The 21,190-nt window shown below is 57.7% G+C and overlaps 2 protein-coding genes across 4 annotated transcripts in view; one reads left to right on the top strand and one right to left on the bottom strand.

Moving 5' to 3' along the window:
* Nucleotides 1–118: 118 nt before the first annotated feature.
* On the top strand, nucleotides 119–4,104 carry LOC310904062 (deoxyribodipyrimidine photo-lyase-like). Of its 2 annotated transcripts, none has more exons than XM_083848257.1 (9): nucleotides 119–519; nucleotides 654–790; nucleotides 876–1,058; nucleotides 1,274–1,432; nucleotides 1,762–1,960; nucleotides 2,049–2,201; nucleotides 2,457–2,578; nucleotides 2,733–2,892; nucleotides 3,070–4,104. In XM_083848257.1, the coding sequence occupies exons 1-9, from the start codon at nucleotides 255–257 to the stop codon at nucleotides 3,222–3,224; spliced, it is 1,533 nt and encodes a 510-aa protein (XP_083704383.1). In that variant the 5' UTR covers nucleotides 119–254; the 3' UTR covers nucleotides 3,225–4,104. The 2 variants fall into 2 exon arrangements, with proteins under 2 accessions (XP_083704383.1, XP_083704382.1); XM_083848256.1 differs by having other exon boundaries at nucleotides 124–519; nucleotides 654–799.
* Nucleotides 3,788–21,190, bottom strand: part of RUBCN (rubicon autophagy regulator) — a 29,552-nt gene continuing 12,149 nt past the window's right edge. The window contains exons 6-22 of one of the 2 annotated variants that reach the window (XM_083848223.1): nucleotides 20,733–20,873; nucleotides 20,374–20,530; nucleotides 19,510–20,046; nucleotides 17,430–17,525; nucleotides 16,569–16,684; nucleotides 15,880–16,081; nucleotides 15,397–15,498; nucleotides 14,532–14,606; nucleotides 11,676–11,736; nucleotides 10,903–11,035; nucleotides 9,012–9,157; nucleotides 8,594–8,658; nucleotides 7,860–8,098; nucleotides 7,397–7,458; nucleotides 6,762–6,915; nucleotides 6,299–6,392; nucleotides 3,788–6,171 (exon numbers count right to left, since the gene is read on the bottom strand). In XM_083848223.1, the coding sequence (XP_083704349.1) occupies nucleotides 6,008–6,171; nucleotides 6,299–6,392; nucleotides 6,762–6,915; nucleotides 7,397–7,458; nucleotides 7,860–8,098; nucleotides 8,594–8,658; nucleotides 9,012–9,157; nucleotides 10,903–11,035; nucleotides 11,676–11,736; nucleotides 14,532–14,606; nucleotides 15,397–15,498; nucleotides 15,880–16,081; nucleotides 16,569–16,684; nucleotides 17,430–17,525; nucleotides 19,510–20,046; nucleotides 20,374–20,530; nucleotides 20,733–20,873 (2,544 nt within the window). In that variant the 3' untranslated portion in view covers nucleotides 3,788–6,007. The remainder of the gene's footprint in view (nucleotides 6,172–6,298; nucleotides 6,393–6,761; nucleotides 6,916–7,396; nucleotides 7,459–7,859; nucleotides 8,099–8,593; nucleotides 8,659–9,011; nucleotides 9,158–10,902; nucleotides 11,036–11,675; nucleotides 11,737–14,531; nucleotides 14,607–15,396; nucleotides 15,499–15,879; nucleotides 16,082–16,568; nucleotides 16,685–17,429; nucleotides 17,526–19,509; nucleotides 20,047–20,373; nucleotides 20,531–20,732; nucleotides 20,874–21,190) is intronic. The other variant, XM_083848224.1, reaches the window with a different exon arrangement.

Here is a 21,190-nt window from a genome sequence, read left to right on the forward strand (position 1 = left end):
CCCAGCACCCCTGGGGCCGTGCTGGGCATGGGGGGATCGGTGCCAGCGGGGACCCCCTGGGGGGGGGGACCAGGCTGGATGTAGGGGCTGGGACAGCAGCCCGCGGGTGGTGCACGGCCAGGAGGCTCCGCCCCTTTTATCTTGGCCCCGCCCCGTGTTGTATAACGCCCGCCGCCACGTGGGGGAGGCTCCGGGGGTCCCCGCCGCTGCTGGCAGCCGTCGGGCCGGGGTCCCGGGGCCGTCCCGAGCCGAGGATGCCGCGGGGCAGCGGGAAGAGGAAAGCCTCCGGGGGTGGGGAGGCTGCGAAGAGGAGGGAGGAGGAAGAGAAGGAGGAGGAGGAGGAAGAGGCCGCGGGGAGGCTGGAGGCAGCGCTGCGGGAGGCCCGGCGGGCGGCGGCCCCGTCGGTGCGGGAGTTCAGGTACAACAAGAAGCGGGTCCGGCTCGTCTCCAGGGGCCCCGAGCTGAGGGAGGACGCCAAATGCATCCTCTACTGGATGTCCCGGGACCAGAGGGTGCAAGGTAAGGAGCCGACCCCCCCGGCCTCCACCTTTCCCTGGAGCTGGGGGGCGTTTGGGGGGCTCCTCCTGCGCAGCCCCCGGCTCCTTCCCCTCGCAGCGCATCCCCCGACGCAGCCCCTGTGCTTTCTCCCCCAGATAACTGGGCTTTCCTCTACGCCCAGCGCCTGGCCCTCAAGCAGGAGCTGCCCCTGCGCGTCTGCTTCTGCCTGGTGCCCAAATTCCTCGGTGCCACCATCCGCCACTACGGCTTCATGCTGAGGGGGCTGCAGGAGGTCAGCAAGGTACGGGGACACGCGGGGGGTCGGGGGGGACACAGAGCCACCGGGACCGTCCCTCAGCCCTCTCGTCTCATTGCAGGAGTGCACGGAGCTGAACATCCCCTTCCACTTGCTGCTGGGCTACGCCAAGGACGTGCTGCCCCCCTTCGTGGCGCAGCAAGGCGTGGGGGGGCTGGTGACAGACTTCTGTCCCCTGCGCGTCCCCAGGCAGTGGGTGGAGGATGTCAGGGAGCAGTTGCCCGAGGACGTGCCCTTTGTGCAGGTGGGTCTCGGTGATCTGGGAGAGGGGGGGGAAAACCCAGGCTGGTGAGAGAGGGAAGAAACGAACGTTCTCCTGCTTGGGCCGGCTGTGGAGGCGCATTGGAGTGGCCCAAGCAGGGAGGGTGAGGACGTTGTCCTGGGTGCGGTGTGGGTCGTGCCATCAGGACTGTTTTCTTCTCGTTTGCTCACATCCTTCTCCGTGGCTTTGCTTCCCAGGTGGACGCCCACAACATCGTGCCCTGCTGGGTCACCTCCGCCAAGCAGGAGTACAGCGCCAGGACCATCCGGGGCAAGATCCACAGCCAGCTCCCGGAGTTCCTCACCGAGTTCCCTCCCGTCATTCGGCACCCACATCCCCCATCCTGCCCCGCGGAGGTACCGGGAGCCACCCCTCCGCACCCAGCCTCGGATAGCTTCACAGCTGCTCTGTGATCCTGGGAGCGGGGACAATGACCTGGCCACGGGTGGTGGGAGATGGGGAGACCCCGGGGAAGGGAGGTTCCCACCCCATTCTTCCAGATACCGAGCAGATCTCAGCCGTGCAGGGCTGGTTTGTAGCTGGCGTGAGCTGGGGGCTTGCAGGCTGGGGATGGCCCTAAGCAGGCACATAAATAAGACTCAGGACAGCCCTGGCTGGAGAGCATCTGCTGCTGGGGCTCAGCTCTAGCACAGCAAACGCACTCACACTGCTTGGTTGCTCGCAGCCCATCGCGTGGGACGCCTGCTACTCCAGCCTGCAGGTGGACTGCTCAGTGGCGGAGGTGGAGTGGGCGACCCCCGGCACCTCCGCGGGGCTGGCTGTGCTGCAGTCCTTCATCGCCGAACGGCTCAAGTCCTTCGGCTCCCAGCGGAACGACCCCAACAAGGCGGCTCTCAGCAACCTGTCACCCTGGTTCCACTTCGGTGAGCGCCCCGGCTGTCCTGCCGTGCGCGGTGGCGCAGACGGGTGACCTGATGGGTGACCTGACCCACACCTTCCCCGTGTCCCCAGGCCAGGTGTCCACCCAGCGAGCCATCCTGGAGGTGCAGAAACACCGGCGCGCACACAAGGAGTCGGTGGACGCATTCGTGGAGGAGGCCGTGGTGCGGCGGGAGCTGGCCGATAACTTCTGCTACTACAACGAGAACTACGACAGCCTGCAAGGTGGCACCCCGGGGCGGGTGGGCAACTCTGGGGGGTCAGATTAGTGCCCAGCTGTGGTCACCTCAACTTGGCAAGCCCCTGTTTTTGTTAAGGAAGGGACCATGGGGGCATTAATGTGCCATCAGTGTCTTCTGGACATAGGGCAGGAGGCATAATGCCCCTTGGGAGGCTGCCTGCAGGGCTGAGGTCTCCGACGGTTGGTTCCCCCCTTGCCCATCGAGCAGGTCGCTCAGCGTTGCTCCTCATCTCCCACAGGTGCCTACGACTGGGCGCAGACCACCCTGAAGCTCCACACCAAAGACAAGAGGCCTTTTCTCTATGAGCTGCAGCAACTGGAGCAGGCCACCACGCACGACCCGCTCTGGAACGCTGCCCAGGTCAGGGACCCCAAAGGCCCCGCTGCCTCCACTGGGACCTCAAGCCACACCGAGCGGGCTGCGGCCATGCCGTGGGGTGAATGGGGGCTGGGAAGGGCTGGAAGAGGCACAGGCTTTCCCAAGCTGACCCCTGTGGCTATCCCCTTCCCCACAGCTGCAGATGGTTCGGGAGGGCAAGATGCACGGCTTCCTGCGGATGTACTGGGCCAAGAAGATCCTGGAGTGGACCCGCTCCCCCGAGGAGGCCCTGCGCTTTGCCATCTACCTCAACGACCGCTACGAGCTGGACGGGAGAGACCCCAACGGCTACGTAGGCACGTTGCGGGAGGGGTTATGGGGTGGGGGTCCCATCCCTGATGGCTGCAGCATGGGGACGGGGGACAGGGCTCTCAGCCTTTCCATCTTCCTCGGCACCCCGTCCCAGCTGCTTACTGGCCCCCAGATGCCCACAGGCATGGGGCAGAGCTGATGTCCACCTCCGTGTCCAACAGGCTGCCTCTGGTCCATCTGCGGCATACATGACCAGGGCTGGAAGGAGCGGGACATCTTCGGGAAGATCCGCTACATGAACTACGCCGGCTGCAAGCGCAAGTTCGATGTGGAGCAGTTCGAGCGCCGCTACGCCCGCCGAGAGCTTGCCCAGTGACTGATTTGTGCAGCGGTGCCCGGGATGCAAGGGGTGAGATGGGTTGTGCTCCTCCCTGCACAGGGTGGATGTGCCTTTGCTGTGGTGCTGGCTCACACCTAACCCAGGATAGCCCTGGGTGCAGCTGGAGGGCTCCTACCAGTGGCAAGCCCCAGGGTGTTGCAGGTTTCTGCTTTCTCTCACCCCCAGCTAGAGCTGGGGCAGCTGTGCGGGGCTTGCCGCAGGCAGCAAGGTGCAATCCTCAGCCAGAAAGCTTTTTCTACAACCACTGTGCTCAGGATAAGCCAGAGTCTGTGCAGCTGCTACCCACAGCTTAGCTTTTTTTTTTTTCTCTGGGGAAAGGTCCCCAGAACCAGGCTCCTCATGCCATGCCTCCTGCAGAGCAACTTGGTGCGAAGCCAGCGTGGTGCTGGGCTTGCCCAAGCACCCTCGAACAGTTAGCCCCCGGCCTTTTGGTGTAAGGTTTACAGTTTGTATCCCCAGTGTTTGTGGGTCAATGCATGAGCCCTGCTGCTGGCAGGGGGCTCAGCCTCAGGAAAGAACAGCTCAGAACACAACCGCAGTTAGTTTAACTTAGTTTATTAGGGACGGCGTTTCACTGCTCTGCTGTGCAATAGGCCCGTGGGGAGGGCTCCAGTTAAATGCCAGGGCAGCCCCTGGCTCTCCCTTCAGACATGGCAGCAGTGTTAGTGTTGTGCGTCACCTTGCCCAGAGACCTCCGCCGGGTTTTGGGTTCCCATTGCATCCAGAGGGAGGGGGGGAAAAACACAAATAAACCAAAATCCATTCGCTCGTCTCTAAAGATACTCAGTGCTTCTAGAACTGGACGTGGGCAGTCACTCAGCCAGTGGCCCACAACATTAAAGTGCTTCAAACAAAACCGTGTGGGTGAAGGTGTGCTGCTCTGAGCCAGCTCCTAGGAGGGGGAGACCAGCTCCAGACCTGCCGAGCCGGATGGCAGCATGGGGACAAGAGGGAAGGATCGTGGCAATGCTCTCTGCTTGCAAGGTGGCCCAGCTGCTGGCAGCTTCAAGGCTTGTAGAGCTTGTGCCAGCTGTGGAACAAGCAGGAGAGCAGCTGCTCCCCTGGGGAAAATGAGGATAAAGACAGGAGGAGGCAAAAACCCAAGGGAGAAGGAGGGGAACTACCTGTCCCAGGCCAGGACTGCTGGAGCTGGTAAGTAGCCAGCCCTGGTTTTGTTAGAGCACTGGCATGGAAGAGATGTTGTCCCCAGCAGTGAGGCTTGGAGCCACCCTGCAGCCCCCTCTCCTGGTCCCAGCCGCTCCCCTCTGACCCTGCCATCAGGGGCAGCCCACGAGCGGTGACATCCCAGCCTCAAGGCAGGCTGAAAGCTGCTGTCCCCTGTCCCTCAACACCCTTCATCCCTCCCACCACCTGACTGCCAGGCTGGGTGGGCTCCGGCCCCCCAGTGCTACCTTGGTGCTGGACACTGCCCCTACTGTGGGACAAAGCATCCCCTGGCTGCAGCGGCACCCTGCAGCACCCCCAGTGCCACTCCCTCTCCCAAAAAGTGCACCCCCGCTTGAGAGCAACCTGTCCAGCTTCTCCCTGGAGGCTCTGCCTGGCTCAGTGACCCCTCTCCCAAGGGGAGCAGGTCTGAGGGGAGAGGGGACACCTGGCAGCTGCCAGCCCCGGTCAGGGGTGAGGTACCAGGAGCAGGGAAGCTCTGGAGGTCTTATATGCCCCCACATAGGAGCATTTCCAGCAGTACCTTCTTGAGGGGTGGGGAGCAAACAGTTAAAAATACAAACAACAGCGTTAAAAAAAAATAAAACCAAATCCAGCCAATTAAAAAAGCCAAAAGCCCAACCTAAAAGAACAACCTGTGACAGAGGCTGGGGGGAGGCACCCGGAGGGCTGAGCTAAGAGCCTTCACACGCATCCCAGGGTGACACTGCCAGGGTGAGGTCCCACGTCACCCTTAAAGGAGGAGACATCCCCAAGAACAGACCGGCAGCATGAGGGAGAAGCAAGGTTCAAAGCCTCTCTTGCTGTGCTCTCCTGCCACAGGATCTCCCATGTGATGCCCAGCAGCGTGGGTCCCCTCGGGTGGCTGCACCTCCTGGCTGCCCCCTGGGTGCTGCCTCTGCGGGGGCAAGGGGGGCAGACACCACATTTTTACCATTGCTACCTCCTCTGTTCTGATCCTGGAGGAAGAGAAATGGGTCTGTGGCAATGGTTCCAGTCCACATGTGAAAAAGGGAGCTGCTAACTGTACCGTTCAGCCCCAAACCCCTACCCTCCCTCCACAAACACATGCAGCAGCAGCAAGACAAGCCTGGGAAGACTCGGAGAGCTGATTCCTGCCTCCCAGGAGGGGACATGGCCAGGGCTTCCAGCTGCTGAGCAGAAAGTGCTGACCCCACTGGGGAGCCTCCCAGGGAGGAGGAGATGGGGACAGGCCATGCAGCCCTGCCTGGCCCAGCAGTTCCCAAAGGGGAAGGCAGCAGCCCGGCACGTGAGCGACTGCCTGGTAAAGGTCCGTGTTCAGCCTGCAGGACAGACAGGGGTGGCTGCCTTTCCCCAAGCCAAGGCATCAGGGGGGCAACTGGTACCTGGAGCAGACTTAGAAGACGGAAAATGTTCATTCCCCAGCACTGCTGCACAGGGGAAAACAGCTCCCTTCGAGCCAGTGCTCCAAGCACCCAGCATGACAAGTGTCCCAGCGCTCCTCCTCATCACAAGTCCGCTTGGCTCAGTCTCTGGTGATGAAGGCCACAGGTATAAATAAACCCGCTACCTGCTCCTCTGCTGCAGTACACTCATGTGGTTGCTGCTGCCTCCTGCTGCTCCAACTCATCTTCGTAGTCCGAGACGTAGGACTCCATGCTCTGCTTGGCCAGCAGCTCCCGCCGGGCTTGGAGTCGCTCACAGCGGGGACAGTGGGTGGACTTGAAGCAGGACTTGTGGTAGCAGGCTTTGCACTCTGCAGGGAGAGAGCAAGCGTGGCTGAGAGCTGAGGGCTGGCAGAGGCTGACCCAGGCTCTCCACGTCCTCCAGGCTTGTCCAGGAGGACACTGCAATCCCCTCCCCATTTCTCCCCAGTACCTCACCTTCACACGTCCTGCACTTGTTGAGCTCGAAGGGGAAGATGATGTCGTCTTCATTCTGGCAGAACTCGCAGATGAAGCCTTTAGCTTGGCACAGCTAGAAGAAAAGGTGAGGAAAAAGTGGCTAAATGCTCCTCATCTCCCTGGCAAGCTGGACAGGAGGTAGACAGGAGAAGGACAGTAGGATGCAGTGTCCTGCTCTAGCCATGTGCAAAAGTCCATCCGCAGCACAGAGCACAGCAAGGCAGAATCAACACCTCGTGTTAGGGAAGAGAAAGCCAAAATGGGCTAAGAAATATCCCACACCTGCTGGGTAGCAGCTCTGTGTAACAGGCAGGAGCAGCTAGCATTTAACCAGTTAACTCTGTGGTTGCTCTGCATGTCAAAGGCCTCCCTGCTGGCTATTTATGAAGCAAAGCCTGCTCCAGAGGGTGCAGAGCTGCACAGGAGGTGAGTGAAGCCTTACCATGCACTTCTCGACGTGCAGGCTGCCTGCCTTCAGCAGTTCCGTCAGGCGAGGCACCAGGTCCCCCCTCTTTGTGGCGCTGAGGTCGCTCAGGGAGTAGAGGTGCAAATCCTCCGTCAAGTGGCCAGGCACTGCATCAAAGGAGTCTAGTAGGCTGCAAGGACAGAAAAACTGGAGCTCAGAGGCGAGGGACTGCACAAAGTCCTCTCTCTGCACTGCTTCTGCTTTCTCTCTCCCTCCGCTCAGTGCTTCAAGTCACCCTGCCATTTGTGGTGGGATCCTGGAAAGAGCCCTCACCAGACACCTTCCATGCCTACAGTAGGAGGCTTTTAGGAAGCAAGGGATGCCAACAAGACCCCGAATCAAATCCCTTCCAGTCACTGCAGTTGATGCAGTGTGACCTGGTGCACACCCCAATCCACGGGACTTCACCAGCTCCCAAAGCCCCCACTGAGCTCCTCAAGACTTCAACAGTGCTAGAGGTCAGAGACAGGAACAAGCTCAGAGGTCACACAGATATCAGGACAGACTTTGCAAGCCTCCGTTTATCCCCAGTCTGCACAGACCCCCTTTGCAAATTGCCATGGGACAGACACAGGACAGCAAACAGCTTAGCCTCACACCGCAGGACTCACTCTTTAGCTAGCCGGCAGGTCTTAAACATGTTCTTCATGTGGAAAAGCTGGATTCGCAGCATCTGGAGAGGAAGGCGGGACACAAGAATCAGTAAACAGATCACAGTCCTTAGCTAAACATGTCTGCCCCGTTTCCTGCACCGGCGAAATGCCTGCTGCTCCTCAGCTGCAGTTTCCCAGGTATTGAGACGCTTACACCACGCTGAATAAGGCAAGCACAACCAGTCAGCACGTGCTCCAGGAAATAAAGCACCAAGACCCAGCTGAACACCACGCAGAAATTCCTTCCCGCTCTACGTTACTGTACAGGAAACGAGATGTGAACGGAAACCCGCAGCGCTGAGGTTTTAAGCTTCAAAACCTGACGTATCCGCTTCTCCCCAGCCGCTCCAGCACGTTTTTGCAACTGGCAGCCACCCATCCCACCCAAACCCCACGCAGAGAGGCACGGGAAGGGGCTTACCCACACTTGGTTGAGAGACTTCACTTTCCTGTACAGGGCAGGATTGATATCCTGCACGTTGAAGAGTGGGTCGCTCCAGATCTTGCTCAGCAGGTCTTTGGAGAAGTTGCTCACGTAGTACTTGCTGAAGTCCCACTTGCGCAGGATGCGGCTGGGGATGACCGTCTGGGCGTTCTCGTGGCAGCACTGGCAGAAATACTTCCCCAGGTACTCACAGTACCGCATCCGCTTGATGTAATCTGGCCCGGCCCAGGAAGACAGGGAGGTCGGATGATGTGCAGGCTCTGCCCAGCCACGTTTCAGACTCCCGGCGCTGCTCAACGTTCCCAACAAGCAGGGCGTTCTGCCTGCTGCCACCTCCTGCAGCCCCCAACTGCTCAACACTGGAGTCTGCACGCTCCCTACGGACTGCAGAAGCCTTTGGGACCGCCCTGTGCCCATCAGTCCCATGCGGCCACACCTGCCTAGGCATTCAGGAAGGACTGCTAAGCAAAGAGCTCAGCAGCTGTACCCACAGCAGAACCTGCTGGGAGCTTTAGGGAGACGCATGAAAACTGTGACCCGAACTTGTGGACACAGACACTGTAGAACCTGAGAAATATAGAAGAGTGTGCCATTTTCCCAATGACCTCATGCTGAGCTCTGCCACGACCCACCCTCACTGTATCCTCCCTCCCACTCATTCACAGGCTATTCCCTGCTTTCCAGCTATGGGTCAGGGTCCCAGCACTCACCAGGATCAGTCCGGATGCCACAGCCTGCGCAGCGGTAATTCTGCTTGGCCACAGCCACCTTCCTCCTGCCCAGAGACAAAAAGATGACATGCATGAATCCAGCCCTGATGGCACCTGGCACAAGAGGAGGGGCACTGTCCCAGCTCTCCGTGGCAGGGACATCCATATTTATTGCCACCTAAGTGTGGACAACAGCTAAGGAGAGGGGAAAAGCCCTGGTGCACACCAAAGGCAGCATCCACAGGCACCAGCTCCATCGCACAGCACCAGCTGCTGGAGATGACCAACGCGGATTTACCAGGCTGAGAGCAGAGAAGCCCCGCCACCAGAGCAGGAAGGGCAGAAAATCCACCTTGGCATTGCTGGGAAAGGGGGAAAGGGCAGGTACCGGAGAGCCCAATGCCACACGGGTCCTTACGTTGGGGCTGGGTGAATGTTGAAGATGATCTGCGGTCGTGGGGGGGCCCACTCCAGGTTTCCGCGCACCCGAATCCTCAGCTTGTAGATGTCGGCGTGCTCTCCATCGTCGGGAGAGATGGGCAGAGAGTCGGGGATGGGCAGGAGCTGGGAGAGGCAAGCAAGAGGGTCAGATCCCTGCCTGGCACCAAAAAGGCAAAACACTTGTCTGGCTTGCCAGGAACCCACAAGTGCAGCCCCCTGAAAAACTGCCTGGCACCATTGCCCAGCCCTGCTGCTCCGGAGGGGCTGGAGAAGGGATTTCCTCAGGAATCCGAGCACTCTGCTGTACGAGGCTCCAGTGGCTCTGCCACTCCCATTTGCATGCGGGGTCTTTTCTGTTTTTTTTTTCTGTTTTTTTTTTTTCTTTTCTGTTTTTTTTTCCACACATTTTCACTCTTCCCTGATCTCTACTGGACAAGTCTTCTCATGCTTCCCAAGCAGAGCACTTCTCCCAGCTCACCGGGGTGTGATCCTTCAGCCTTTCAGGGCATGGGTAGGTCATGGGCAAGCAGAAGAGCCTGGCAGAGAGCTGGCACAGGGCAGAGGATGCTGAGCTAGAACAGAAATGAGCCCGAGTCCCTTAGATCCCCAGGACAGCACACATTGAAGAGCAACCTGCATTTTGGGGAGACCAGACACAGCAGCCTCTGGGAGGAAGCCACACGGAGGAGGGCTGAGAACAAGACAGGCAAACCCACCAAGATGCCAGTGTTATTCTCTGCAGACATTAGTAGGAAAAGGCCGAGGCACAGCTGCCCAGGAGGACGTGGCAGCAAAACACCCCAAGAGAACATGCTGCAGGTGGCAGAGAAGAAGCCACTTCCACAGCACTGCTGGAGATGCCTCCTGCTCCTTCAGGAGTTCTTCAGCTCTCAGCTCTTCTCCCTGGTGCCTCCAGGAGACCCTGGCAGACCTCACGGCACGCTGACAACTCATTTCCACACTGGTGCCTCAATAGAGGGACCATTTAGCATATTGTATGTGGTGTGAGAGAGGCACCAGACAAGCCTGCTGTCGCTGGCAGGGGCATCAGGGATGACACACGGGGCCCTGGGAGCACTCCGAGCTGCCCTGGAGGTTTGCACCAACTCTGGCAAACCTCCCTTTTGCTTCCACAGCCACTCTCAGCAGAGGAGAGGAACTGGTATTAGGTGCTGTCTACACTCAGTCCTGCCTCCAAACCACCCTCCACGCCGGAGGGGAAGATGTGGAAGGTGTTAACCCAGCTGAGCACTGCTGGGTTGAGCAGTTAGTGCACGCTAGGCCCACGCATGCTCCCTCTGGGCACACCGTCCACTCCCAACGTACCAGCAGGAGCTTTTTGGAAAGCTGCCTTTTCTTATACCAGCCGGGACGCCTAAAGAACTTTTTTAGAGACCGTCTCAGGCCCTGAAAACCAACAGCAAATAAGCTATCAAGGTGCTCAGCGAGAGCAGCCGGTGAGCAGCCGTGCAGTCTGTGCCGCTGCCCCAGCTCTGCCCCGCACAGCTCCCACCCGTAAGCTGCTGCTGGTCCCACATTGCTTCCTCTCTCCTCCTGGCTGCTAGGCAAGGCACTGCACAGCAAGCGGCACAGCCTGGACAAAACCCATCCTTCCCTCCTCGCAAAGGGATTGTCAGGGCTAGCAAAGGCCCGAGGCAGTGGGCACAAGGCCGGGGGTTCACAGAAAAGCGATCAAATAATCAGTGACTGGGGATTTCCACAGAGCAGTGGGAGCTTTGCTTGTATGCTTCTCCAATCACTGTGCTTGAGCGCTTCCTTGCTCCTGTCCTGGCATCCCCACGTGCCTTGGCGGAGCCACCCTGGCCATTCTGCCACCTTCCTGTACACACACACACGCACACCCTTACCTTCTGCGGAGCGTCGTGCTCAGGGACGAGCCATTCCAGTTCGGAGGCAGCCGGCAGCTGCATGCCCTCAAACTGCTTCAGCAAGCCCATGGCAACGGCTTCTGCCGAGTTCGAATTGCTGAAGGAGTGGGATCTGGTCAACGAAGGAAGGGGTTAGTGCCAGGGGTCTCAAAGCTGTGCCCTCCTCACATACCCCCGTCCTCTGGTCCCATTCTCAGCTCAAGCTGAAAATGCTCCCTCAAACTCTGGTACCTTATTTCTGCACCTCTACATGGGCTTGAAGTTGATATACGTGATTTGTTTTTGTCTTTGCAGCTGCCCCCAAGCAAAGCTGGCTAATAACACAGCAAAAAGAGGGTTGATGTGAAACGGGCAGCACCACGTAGTCTAACAGGCTGTCCTGGCTGAGAGAGGGGAAGGCAGGGGAAGCTCAGAGGTAGCTGCAAGCCAGGAGCCAGTCTGGGTGCTCCAGGCCATGCCAGGTCCTCTCCCCAGCCTCCTACTACCAGGAGGTACGGGGATCTCTCCAGACACCAATACACATATTACCTCGTGCCCACACAGCATGTGAACGACCCTGATCGTCCCAGGGGCTGCTTCTCAAACTCAAGACTAGGACCCAGCTGTGCCCCACTGCTAAATAAATACAGCGAGGAAGGGAGAAAGACATGTCTGCTCCAGTGCAAAATGGCAGCTGATGCACTTGGAAGAGCAGAGCTGGACGGGAAGGGGAATTGAGTACCGAGACGTCTCACCACAACTCGAATACGTACGTGGACTCTGAGGAGAGAAAGGGCTTCCTGCTGCAGTCTGGATTCCTCTTGATGTCTGCATCTGAATCACAAACAAACACGGTGAAGCAGACCGGGCAGGGCTGGAGGATGCACTCACTCCAAACGAAAGCTTCACTTTAAAACTCATCAAGCTGTTTAAAAGCACATAAACTACAGCACCAACTTCTACCAGTAACACGGAGCAGCAATGAAAGGTGCAGTCTAATCCGTCACCTGGTGGCATTACAAGGCAAGGATGCAGTGGGATGATGCAAAAACACAGTCGGCCGGGGATTTGGGGGTGACAAGTGGTTGCTGGTGCAAGTCGCACACCAAGTCCTAGCGGTTACGTGGCCTGAAACGTTGTGCACACACAGCTGGAGCTAGGAAGGCATGACAGCAGGGTTAGCTAGAAGGTTTAGTAGCTCTCTAAGCAGTACGGGTGCTGCAGGGCGTTAGCAGTGGGATGCAGAACCCTCCTCTCTACTTAACCACAACCTGTAAGGTAAGACTGTGGCCACGACACAGCTTGCCAGCTGCTGCACCACCGGGGATGGCAGCCTGAGCCCTGCACTCAAGAGACAGGTCAGCATCCATGCAGAGAGCTGGCCCCTGCAGCTGCGGAGGCCACAGAGCCATCACGCCCTTCCTTGGAAGGCCAAAGTCCAAGACAAGGTTCGGGATGCTGCAGGGTCCGGCTCCCTCCAGCCCTCCATCAGTTCCCCAACAGCCCTGGGCTGCCCCAACATCCCTCCTCGGTGCCAGAATGGGTACCACAGTGGTACCTGAGAGCTACCTTCATCACTCATTGCTTTCTTTCACTCCAGCAGGTTTCTCTGTTAAACCCTGACAAAGAATTCATCTGGAGGGCAGAAGGTCACTCTGCTCTTGCACCCCGAGCAGGTCGGTGACACAGACCCACGCAGAGCTTGTCCGCTCCTGGCCACGCTCGCCCTGCAGTGGCAGAGCCAGCGCGCCGAGCCGTCAGCTCCCCTACAAAGAACGGGGCTGCCCTGGCAGGAAGGGGAGCAAGGATTTCCGAAGGATTAGAGCAGAGTGCTCTGCGGGAGCAAGTGACCCTGCCTTTGAGTGCTCCTGGCTTCAGAAATGGAAAGATGTGCGAAGAGCCCAGGGCAATCCTTCACAGTCCTTCCACTAAATTTACAGACTTGAGCTAGCAGAGGTCAGCACAGCCCCATAACAGTCCGTGTTCGACATCCACTGCTAGAAACCAACATGAAAGCATCCTAATGCTAAGGAACCCATGTATCTACATCATGCGAGCAGACTTCTAGAGCAGAAAAGAGGGAATTCAGGCAAACGTAGCCTCCTGACCACGCGCAACACCGGACAGACAAATCTACCATGCTCTGGTGCCTTCAGCTCTGTGCAGGAAGGCTTTGCATGGTCCTAGGCTATGACGAGCTCAAGCGAACAGTGGAGCACACACAGCATAGTATGGGCCAAGCAGTACCGGGAGATTTGGGGCAGAGCCCAGTTCAGGCACTGGCATCATCTCAGGGATGGCAGAGGGAGCCAGATTTGGCCCTAGGCTGCCTCAGGGGCTAGAGCTGGGATCCTGCCAGCACTCCTTCCCCAGCCTTCTCTGCAGGCACTCCCCAGAGATCTCCAGTTACTTGCCCAAAACGCCTCTACTGCCAACGCTTTCACCACGTGGGACAGTCGCCAGGATGTTGGAGAACAGCACCCAAACACAGGGAAGTCACCGCAGCCCCCAGGTGCCAGCTTCAGGCCAGGAGGAGCCACCCTGCGCTGCACCCACGGGCGCTGTAAACTCTGGGTACAGCAGAGCTGCCAGGAAGCTCTGAGCATCAGCACCTCTGGCAAGAGTGGCGTGCTGGTGCCAAATGCCCGACAGCAGAGATCAGCAGCAGGAAAGCAAGACCTGGCTGCATGTGATCCCAGTGTCCAGGGCCTCCAATGTGAATAAAACGCCTGTGCCCTGGCTGCTCTCACTGCTTCTCCCTTCTTTGTGGAAGGATTCTTCCCTGAGTCAAGCCTGGGCAGGAAGGGAAGGGTTGGCCACGGATTGAATCGGAGTTACGGCATGCCAGCTCCGCAGGGTCAAGCAGGATAACTCTCCCCCAAGGCACCAACAGCTTCAGAGTGCTTTGGTCCTGTCCTAGCTCTGCCTCATGGCCACAAGCTGACAGCAGGGTCATTTTGAGAGCGAGGTTTCTTCCTTCCTGGCTCCTTCCCTGTCTCACACGTCTCATCTTCAGCAGACAGGGAGCTGCAGGGCAGCTCCATCCCAAGCCATAATGTTGGAGAGGGACAGGATTTCTGGGATGGAGACCTGGTCCCACAGCGTAGAGGGCTGTGCTCTCACCCAGCCCAGCAGCTACAAAGCTGTGCCTTTGCCTTCTCCTGAGCCACACGCCAGACAAGACAAGCGTTCACCACAGGAGGCACGTCTTGTGTATACAAACCACTGCAAGGCAAAACACCCTGCGGGATGGTGCTCCTGGTCATGTCATTTCCTTGCTGACACTTGGATGCTACTGTGTCACGGTTCCCAAAGCAGGCGGATCACAGATCACAAGGATCTGGTTTACACACACAGAGCAGCAAGGGAGAACAGCTGAAACATCCTCACTAGCGGCTTGAGACGGGGTCTGGAAGTAAATTTCGGTGATTTTGTGCCTGGTCTGAAGCTGACCTGCTGATGCAGCATGAACTGAACACCTCAGGAGCCTGTACAGAGACTGAGGCCTCTGCGCCCCCTGTAATACCCCGAGGGGACACACCGAGAAGTGTGCACGTGCGAGGCACACACACGCACACACCTTGCACACACACGCACGCGTGCCGCAAGGGAGCACTGCGGGGTACTACCTGAGAACAAGGAAGCCATTGACACTGAGAGGCCGTTCTTGGACATTTGAATCAGGTTAGATCCATCGTTACCATCTGCATAACACGGTGATGACAAAACAGTTCACTTCAGTGCTTTGGCCAGGCCAAAGGGAAAGGGCATAACACAAGAGCAGCACTTGCAGGAGAGAAGCCCAGAACCGAACTCACACACCCCTCCATGGACTTCAAAACCGAGCCCAAAATCTAGCCCTCGGGGACTGAAATGAGGATTTTGTTGTCAGCAGAGACGTGAAGATTGAGAAGTTCATAGCTGGAGACTGGATTGCTCCATCGTCTCTCATCGCACCTCTAAAGTCAGTGTGATGGAGGTACTGCTGAGAAATGAGTCATCCACCCCGGAGGATGAACGAGGTTTTGAACAAAGGGGATGCCCAGGAGCCCAGGCAGGTCTCCTGCATGCAATAAGCTCAGCTGTCCCAGCTGCCAGGGCCAAAGACCACAGGTATGGCCAGGATGTGACCAGCGGTCAGCTGCTCCCACCCAAAAGACAAGTGGGCAAAAGTATGGCCCCTTCTGCCTGGGCAGGAGGAGAGCAGGGCAGCAGCTCTGCCATCTCTCTAGCTCTGACAGCTGCTCTGGCAAGTGAAACGGAAACCACGTACCAGCTAGAGGCACTGAATGCGAAAGGATTACAGAGGATTCTGAAAGAAAGTCATGCCACCACATGAGGGAAACTCATGCTCAGCATTCAGCCGTTTGTTTGGGAAAAGCCATCCTGAAGGCCAGAGGGACATGCTCTTCTCGGTGTGACCGACCTCAACGCAATCACACCCAGGAGAAGCCTGGCTCTACGTGAGAAGCTAACGCAGCCGTTCCCTCTCACCTTGTATCTCGTACTCTTCCACATCCTCTGCAGAGCCAGAATCAGACAGGCGCATGGAGCCACGGGAGCTGAACTGGGACTCGCTGTCTGTCGCCACAAGGCCTGGGAGGCAAAGAAAAGGCAACACAGCCAGGCCATCAGTGGAAGCGGTCTGCATGGGTCACTGACAGCTAAGGGAGATCTCAATAGCCAGATGTGGACAGGGTAGGGAAGGACAGACGTCAAGGATGGAAAATGGGTTATGGGCTCAAAATGAAATCACATTCCTTAATTCAGTGTCACCAGGGCACAAGAGTTACAAATGTATGGTACCAGCCCCATCACGATCTTCAACAGAAGCAGAGTTTCACAGATCTCTGCAGCACCCTATTAGCAATATGATTGTTTCCCATCAACGGGCAGGAAGGCAGGATGCTGCAAGAACAGGCAACGGACAGAAATCCCACATCCCACCCACTGATGAGCCACAAAAACATCACCCACTGTCTGAGCCCAGCTCCTGGCAGGCAGGGAACAGGTGCTTGGTACGGATCTGCTGGCGCCTAATGCGAATCTTTTGTTTAAGCTCCTGGATCTCCTTGTCGCTGTCTTCCTCCTCCTCCTCCAGCTGCCGGTTCATCATGTTGCATTTCATCAGCTCGATGGCAGCGATCAGTGACTCTGAGATGCTGAAGTGGGCATTCTCCTGTGAGGCAAAAGCAAAAGCATTCAAAGCTGTACCACAGGGAAATTAGGAAGTCTTGGTAAAATGTGGTTCCCTCCCTATGACAGGAAAGAGTTTAATATTCATGGAAGGTGGCAGAAAGACCTTATGTCCTCCTGGCCCTATGAAACCTTACTGTCCTGTGATGACCTAGAAATTAAAGCCTTCTTGGGCACCAGAATACTTGCAAAACACAAGGGGAATCCTACAAAGAGACGTGCAACACATTCACTCTGGGGAGTCAGCACATGTCCCTGAGGAGCCCCAGCATGTTGCAGAGCTACTGCGTACATGCTGGACAGGCAGATCCTGGTGGCCAGACAACGATGTGCAACTCACCATGGAAGTTCTGTGCACAGCTCTACAGCTGGAAATACTATGGGATTCTCTCCCCCATAGAGGGAAGTATCACTGAACCTGCACCAAAATCCTTTCTCCTGAGCACACAGGCTGCTGCTGCCTCCCTCACCTTCTCCAGGTCTGCGCAGCTGCCGAAGTCCTGCTCAGAGAGGTAGCTGATGAGGGACTGCCCTTCCGAGGGTCTTCTGAACATCCCTTCCCCCGAGCTCAGGTACTGGCCAGAGTCTAGAAGAGCAAGAGACAAACATATGAGGGAAGGACCTGGAAACCCACTGCTCAAAGCACTGGGTAACAGCCCACGCTCTGCACCAACACACTGGCTAGCCCACGTGGCCAACAGCTGGCCTGTCCCACCCTACAGATCGAATCGGATCTCTGCTTCATCCTAACGGATAACAGCGACCAACAAAGTGCCATTAAGAGGACAAGACAAAACGTGACAGCAGGCAACCTAAAATCGCCCAGCCCTCCTGAATATCCCACCCTAAACATGAGGGAGCAGAAGCTCACTGAAAGCCCTGAAGCCTCTTGACTCTTCTGGCTGCTACCAGATGCTCTCGTGCTTCTCTGTGGCTCTCAGCCAGAAGGCAGCAATGATTTTGGAGCAATGACCGACATGTCTGCAAACGTCTTCAGGGCAGAGGCCAGGTGCCCTGGAGCACAAGGAGACCCTGATCTCAGGCAGCCCTAGGGCACCAGCACTGCACACGCATTCAGTCACTATCCCTACACGTCCTGGGCAGAGCTGCTAAGACAACAGCCGGGAAAGCACTCCTGGCAGCCTCCAGGTAACCAACGTTTGTTATTCAGGATGAAACGGAAGATGAGGGATACCCCAAATAACAAAACAATATGAATAATAGACACCTCAGCATACCGTAGGCAGCAGAGAGGGTACACACCCATGCCAAAAGTGCACTACGGTGCATGACCAGGAGCAAATGTCCTGACTCAGGCTCGCTGTACTCACCATACTCCATGTAGAGGGAGCTGGGTGTGCTCAGCTCGCTGCTCTGGGTGGAACCAGACACTGCCCCTCTGCCTCTGCCCGTGTCACCATGGGACTCTGCAGGGGAAGACAACACCAGGCACACATCAGTATCCCAGAGGAGCCCAGACCGGATCTCAGTGTGAAGTGGAAGGAGCTCAGCATCACATGGGTGGACACAAATGGATGGGAATCAAGGAGGGAAATCCTCTGCTTGGCTAGCCTGCTCTGTGCCATGCCTGAGGCCAAGCCCAAGAGGGGACAAAACTAGAGGGGCATTTCAGGCAGGAGAGGAGGAAGGGGAAAGGAGATAAGCTTGTGAGAGCAATGAATCAGTCGAGTCCTGAGCCTTCCCCTCTTTATCTCCTAGCAGATACAGGGAATGCAACAGCCTCCAGCAAGTGCCTCTGCCAGCCCCTTCTTCCTCCTGGAGCATCTCCAAGGAAGAATGACCCCACACGGCTGGGCCATGAGACAAGGGGACCCCGAGCAACCAAGGGATCAGTGGGGTTTGCAGCCCTGAACGGCAACCTGGGCAAAGGTGGAAGAAGGCATCTGAAGGACATGCTCTCAGTTGGCTAGGAAAAGCCAGGGCTCCCCGCAGACAACCCCAAAGTCAGGACCGCAGTGCTCAAGGTGACCTGCCCACGCATGCACTGCAGGGCCACCCGCTGCCAGGTGGAGCCGGTGGGGACCGCCAGGAGCTGGCCTCATCGGGGACAAACAACCAGCAGTGCTCCCTGGAGAGCAACAGCCCCAGAGAGCAGCCGACCTGGCTGACTGGAGGACTGAGGGAAGGTAAGAAAACCTCCAGAAGGGGCTCCAGAAAGGAGCCTTTCCAGCCACGGACATCTCAGCACCCTGAGCTAGGAAACCCAGTGCCACCACTGATCAATGGATGCAAAACAGCCCATTTTTTAGAGCTGCTACTCTGTTTGAGGGACCGGCCCCTCTCCGTGCCCAGTGTGGGGCAGCACCCAGGAGGCCCAGCTCCCGGTGCAAACAGGGCTAGCTGGGATGCAGCTGAACTCTGCCAGCATCAAACCGCCCCTGTACTGCAGACCCGTTCCATGAAAAATAGGGTGTTCAAACCCACACCTTCCTAGCTACCAGCCCTCAGTCGCTGGTTCCCAGAGCAGCAGGAGGTGGAGGAGAGGGCAGGGGAAGCGGGTCAGGGACAGCCCTTCCAAACACCATGCAGGAGAGCTGGGTGCCAGCCGCGGCCTGGTCTACTGCTGCCAAAAAAACAAGCTGGGATCTTCAGTCAGGTCACATGCACAAACCTGAGGCACCCTTCAAAGCACCACCTGGCAGTCAGGGAACAAAGAATTTTTTTGTTGTTTTCTAAATGGACATTAATGGGATGATGGAAATCCTGAATGTAATGCAATGATCACTAATGAAGGGCTTATTCTGGCTCCCAAACCTGCCACTGGATCTTCTATTATAATGGTGATATCCCTGAGGCCTCCTGGACAGACAGAGGAGGAAGAGGGCAGCAGTAAGGGAGAGAAAACAGAGACAGACTGGTTACCACTCAGCAAGGATCTGTGTTTCTCCCATGAAGGCAGCACCAGCGGGACAGACTCTCAGACTGGTTGTCCCTTCACACCCCACTCCTCCCACCATGTATTTACCCATCCAAGGAAGGCCCAGCACGTTACCAGCACGATGACAAGAAGCCCAGGCCTCAGCCCAATGCCCTGCCGTGGCCCAGGTGGACAAGGCCAGAGGGGAAAAGCAGGACAGATAACGGCACAGCATGGCTGGTGTTTTCTAGCCCTCCAGTGAAGGCCACCAGGGAGCTGCCAACACCAAAACCAGACCGGCCCTGGGCATTCTGGGACACAAGATGTCATCCCATTGCTCCACTGTGGAGCAGGAAAAGGCAAAAAAAACAAATTTCCAAACTGCTTGCCCACTGCTCCCCTCACTCATCTGACACGTGGAGTCAAAGAGGCAGCCAACATCCCGGTACCGGTGACTCCCACCCAGCTGTGGTCCCACATCTGTGCCCACACCCCAAAGCCACCCTGTGCGCCCCAAAAAGTAGCCCCATTACCGTGCAATTTCCCTGAGGCCACGTTGGTGTCAGAGTGTGAGCGCACGTGGCTCTTCTTGAGGATGCCCTGCGGAGCTGACGACTGCCCCTCCGAGAAGCTGGACCGGCGCAACAGGCCCAGGCCCCAGCTCCCACCTCCGCTCGCCCCCTGCTCCCCCAGGGAGGAGACCGAGTCCAGCTTCTGGGAGCTGCTGGAGGAGAAGAGGTTGGAGCTGCTGCTCTTGTTGCTGCTGGTGCTGGCGCTGCTGCAGGCCCGGCCCCGGCGCCCCAAGTTCCCGATGGCCAGGTACTCTGGCCCATCGTTCGCGTCGCTCTGCGCATCGTCCTGGCTCCCCGTCCAAGTGTCCTCGCTCTGGCTGGTGGTGCTGGAACTCATCTCGCTGGCCGGAGAGAAGGGGTCTTTGGGTGAGGGGACGCGGGAGCTGGGCTGCTCCAGGGAGGTCCTGCCCTCACTGAAGGAGGAGGACCGGGTGGCCGGGCAGTGTTCCTGGGGTTGGCTGGTGCTGGAGCAGACGGAGGAGCTCGCTGGTCTCCTGTCTGAACGGGGGCAGGAAGGGGACATCACACACCCTGGCACAAGCAGACCACCCTACGGCACTAAGCACGTGGCTTCAAACAGGCATGCCCACCCACCCCGGGCAAAGGCAAGGGATCTCCACGCCAACACAGGCAGACTTCTCCTCACACAACAAATCTAACGTAAAGCACAAAGAAGGCAAACCATTGTCCCAGCTGCAGCTTCACTGCAGCTCTGCTTGGACCTGCATTTTGTCATCTGAGATGACCCAGCCCAAAGCGTGTGCTCTACAGGCAGACACCGAGTGAGCAAGGGGCTCGAGTGGCCTTCCAGCCCCCCCTGGTTACCTGGGAGGCCAGACGAGGCTGGATGGGGCAGGCTGGAGAAGGACCCGCAGTGGCGCTGCTGCACGCAGCCCGCAGACGGGGCGTACGGGGACCCGGGGAGGGCAGTCAGGCTCTGGCTCTTTGTCACCGGAGACGGACCTTCACCCCTCCTGGTGAGCTGGAAAGAGGTGGCATCATTAATAAACCAGCACTTATGGGGCTACGTGTCAAAGGAGCAGCGACTGAACGTGCAGCGCCTGCACAAGCACCTGCCCTGGAGCAGCAGGGTCTGCAGGGTGGGATAAAACACCCTGCAGCAAAGGGAAGCAGCTCTTTATTCACAGCTAAACAAAAAGCCCCCCCCCCCATCTGAAAATTACCAGGCTCTCAGCAAGATGATCCAGGCAGCCCAGCGCCCCAGGCAAGCGGCTCTGGTGTCCTTCAGCGTCACAGTCACGTGTATCTCTTGTCCCGGCAGAGGGACCTGACGCGCACAGGGATGGCAGTGACGTGCCGGCCAGCTGAAAGAACACAGCCCCCATTTAACGAAGTGTCATTAATTATCCTCCTCTGGGAAGCTCTGTGCAAAGAAAGCAGCCGCTGTTCCCCTCCTCTGGGAAGAGGGCAGCTGGCACGGGGCTGCATGGGGTCGGTGGCATCTCCTCTGAGGATGGCTGACTCTGAAGCCTGGGACTTTCAGGACTTTAGAGGCATTTTAAAGGAACTGTTTCCTGCTATCAGGGCCTCAGATTCTCAGTGCCATCCAGAACCAAGGTGCCTCACTACAGACATCTCCCCCCTGCCCCAATCCCCTCTCCTTTTGCTATTTCCAAGTCCA

The sequence above is a fragment of the Anser anser genome, assembly GCF_964211835.1.
Source record: "Anser anser genome assembly, chromosome: 9".
Taxonomy (NCBI): domain Eukaryota; kingdom Metazoa; phylum Chordata; class Aves; order Anseriformes; family Anatidae; genus Anser; species Anser anser.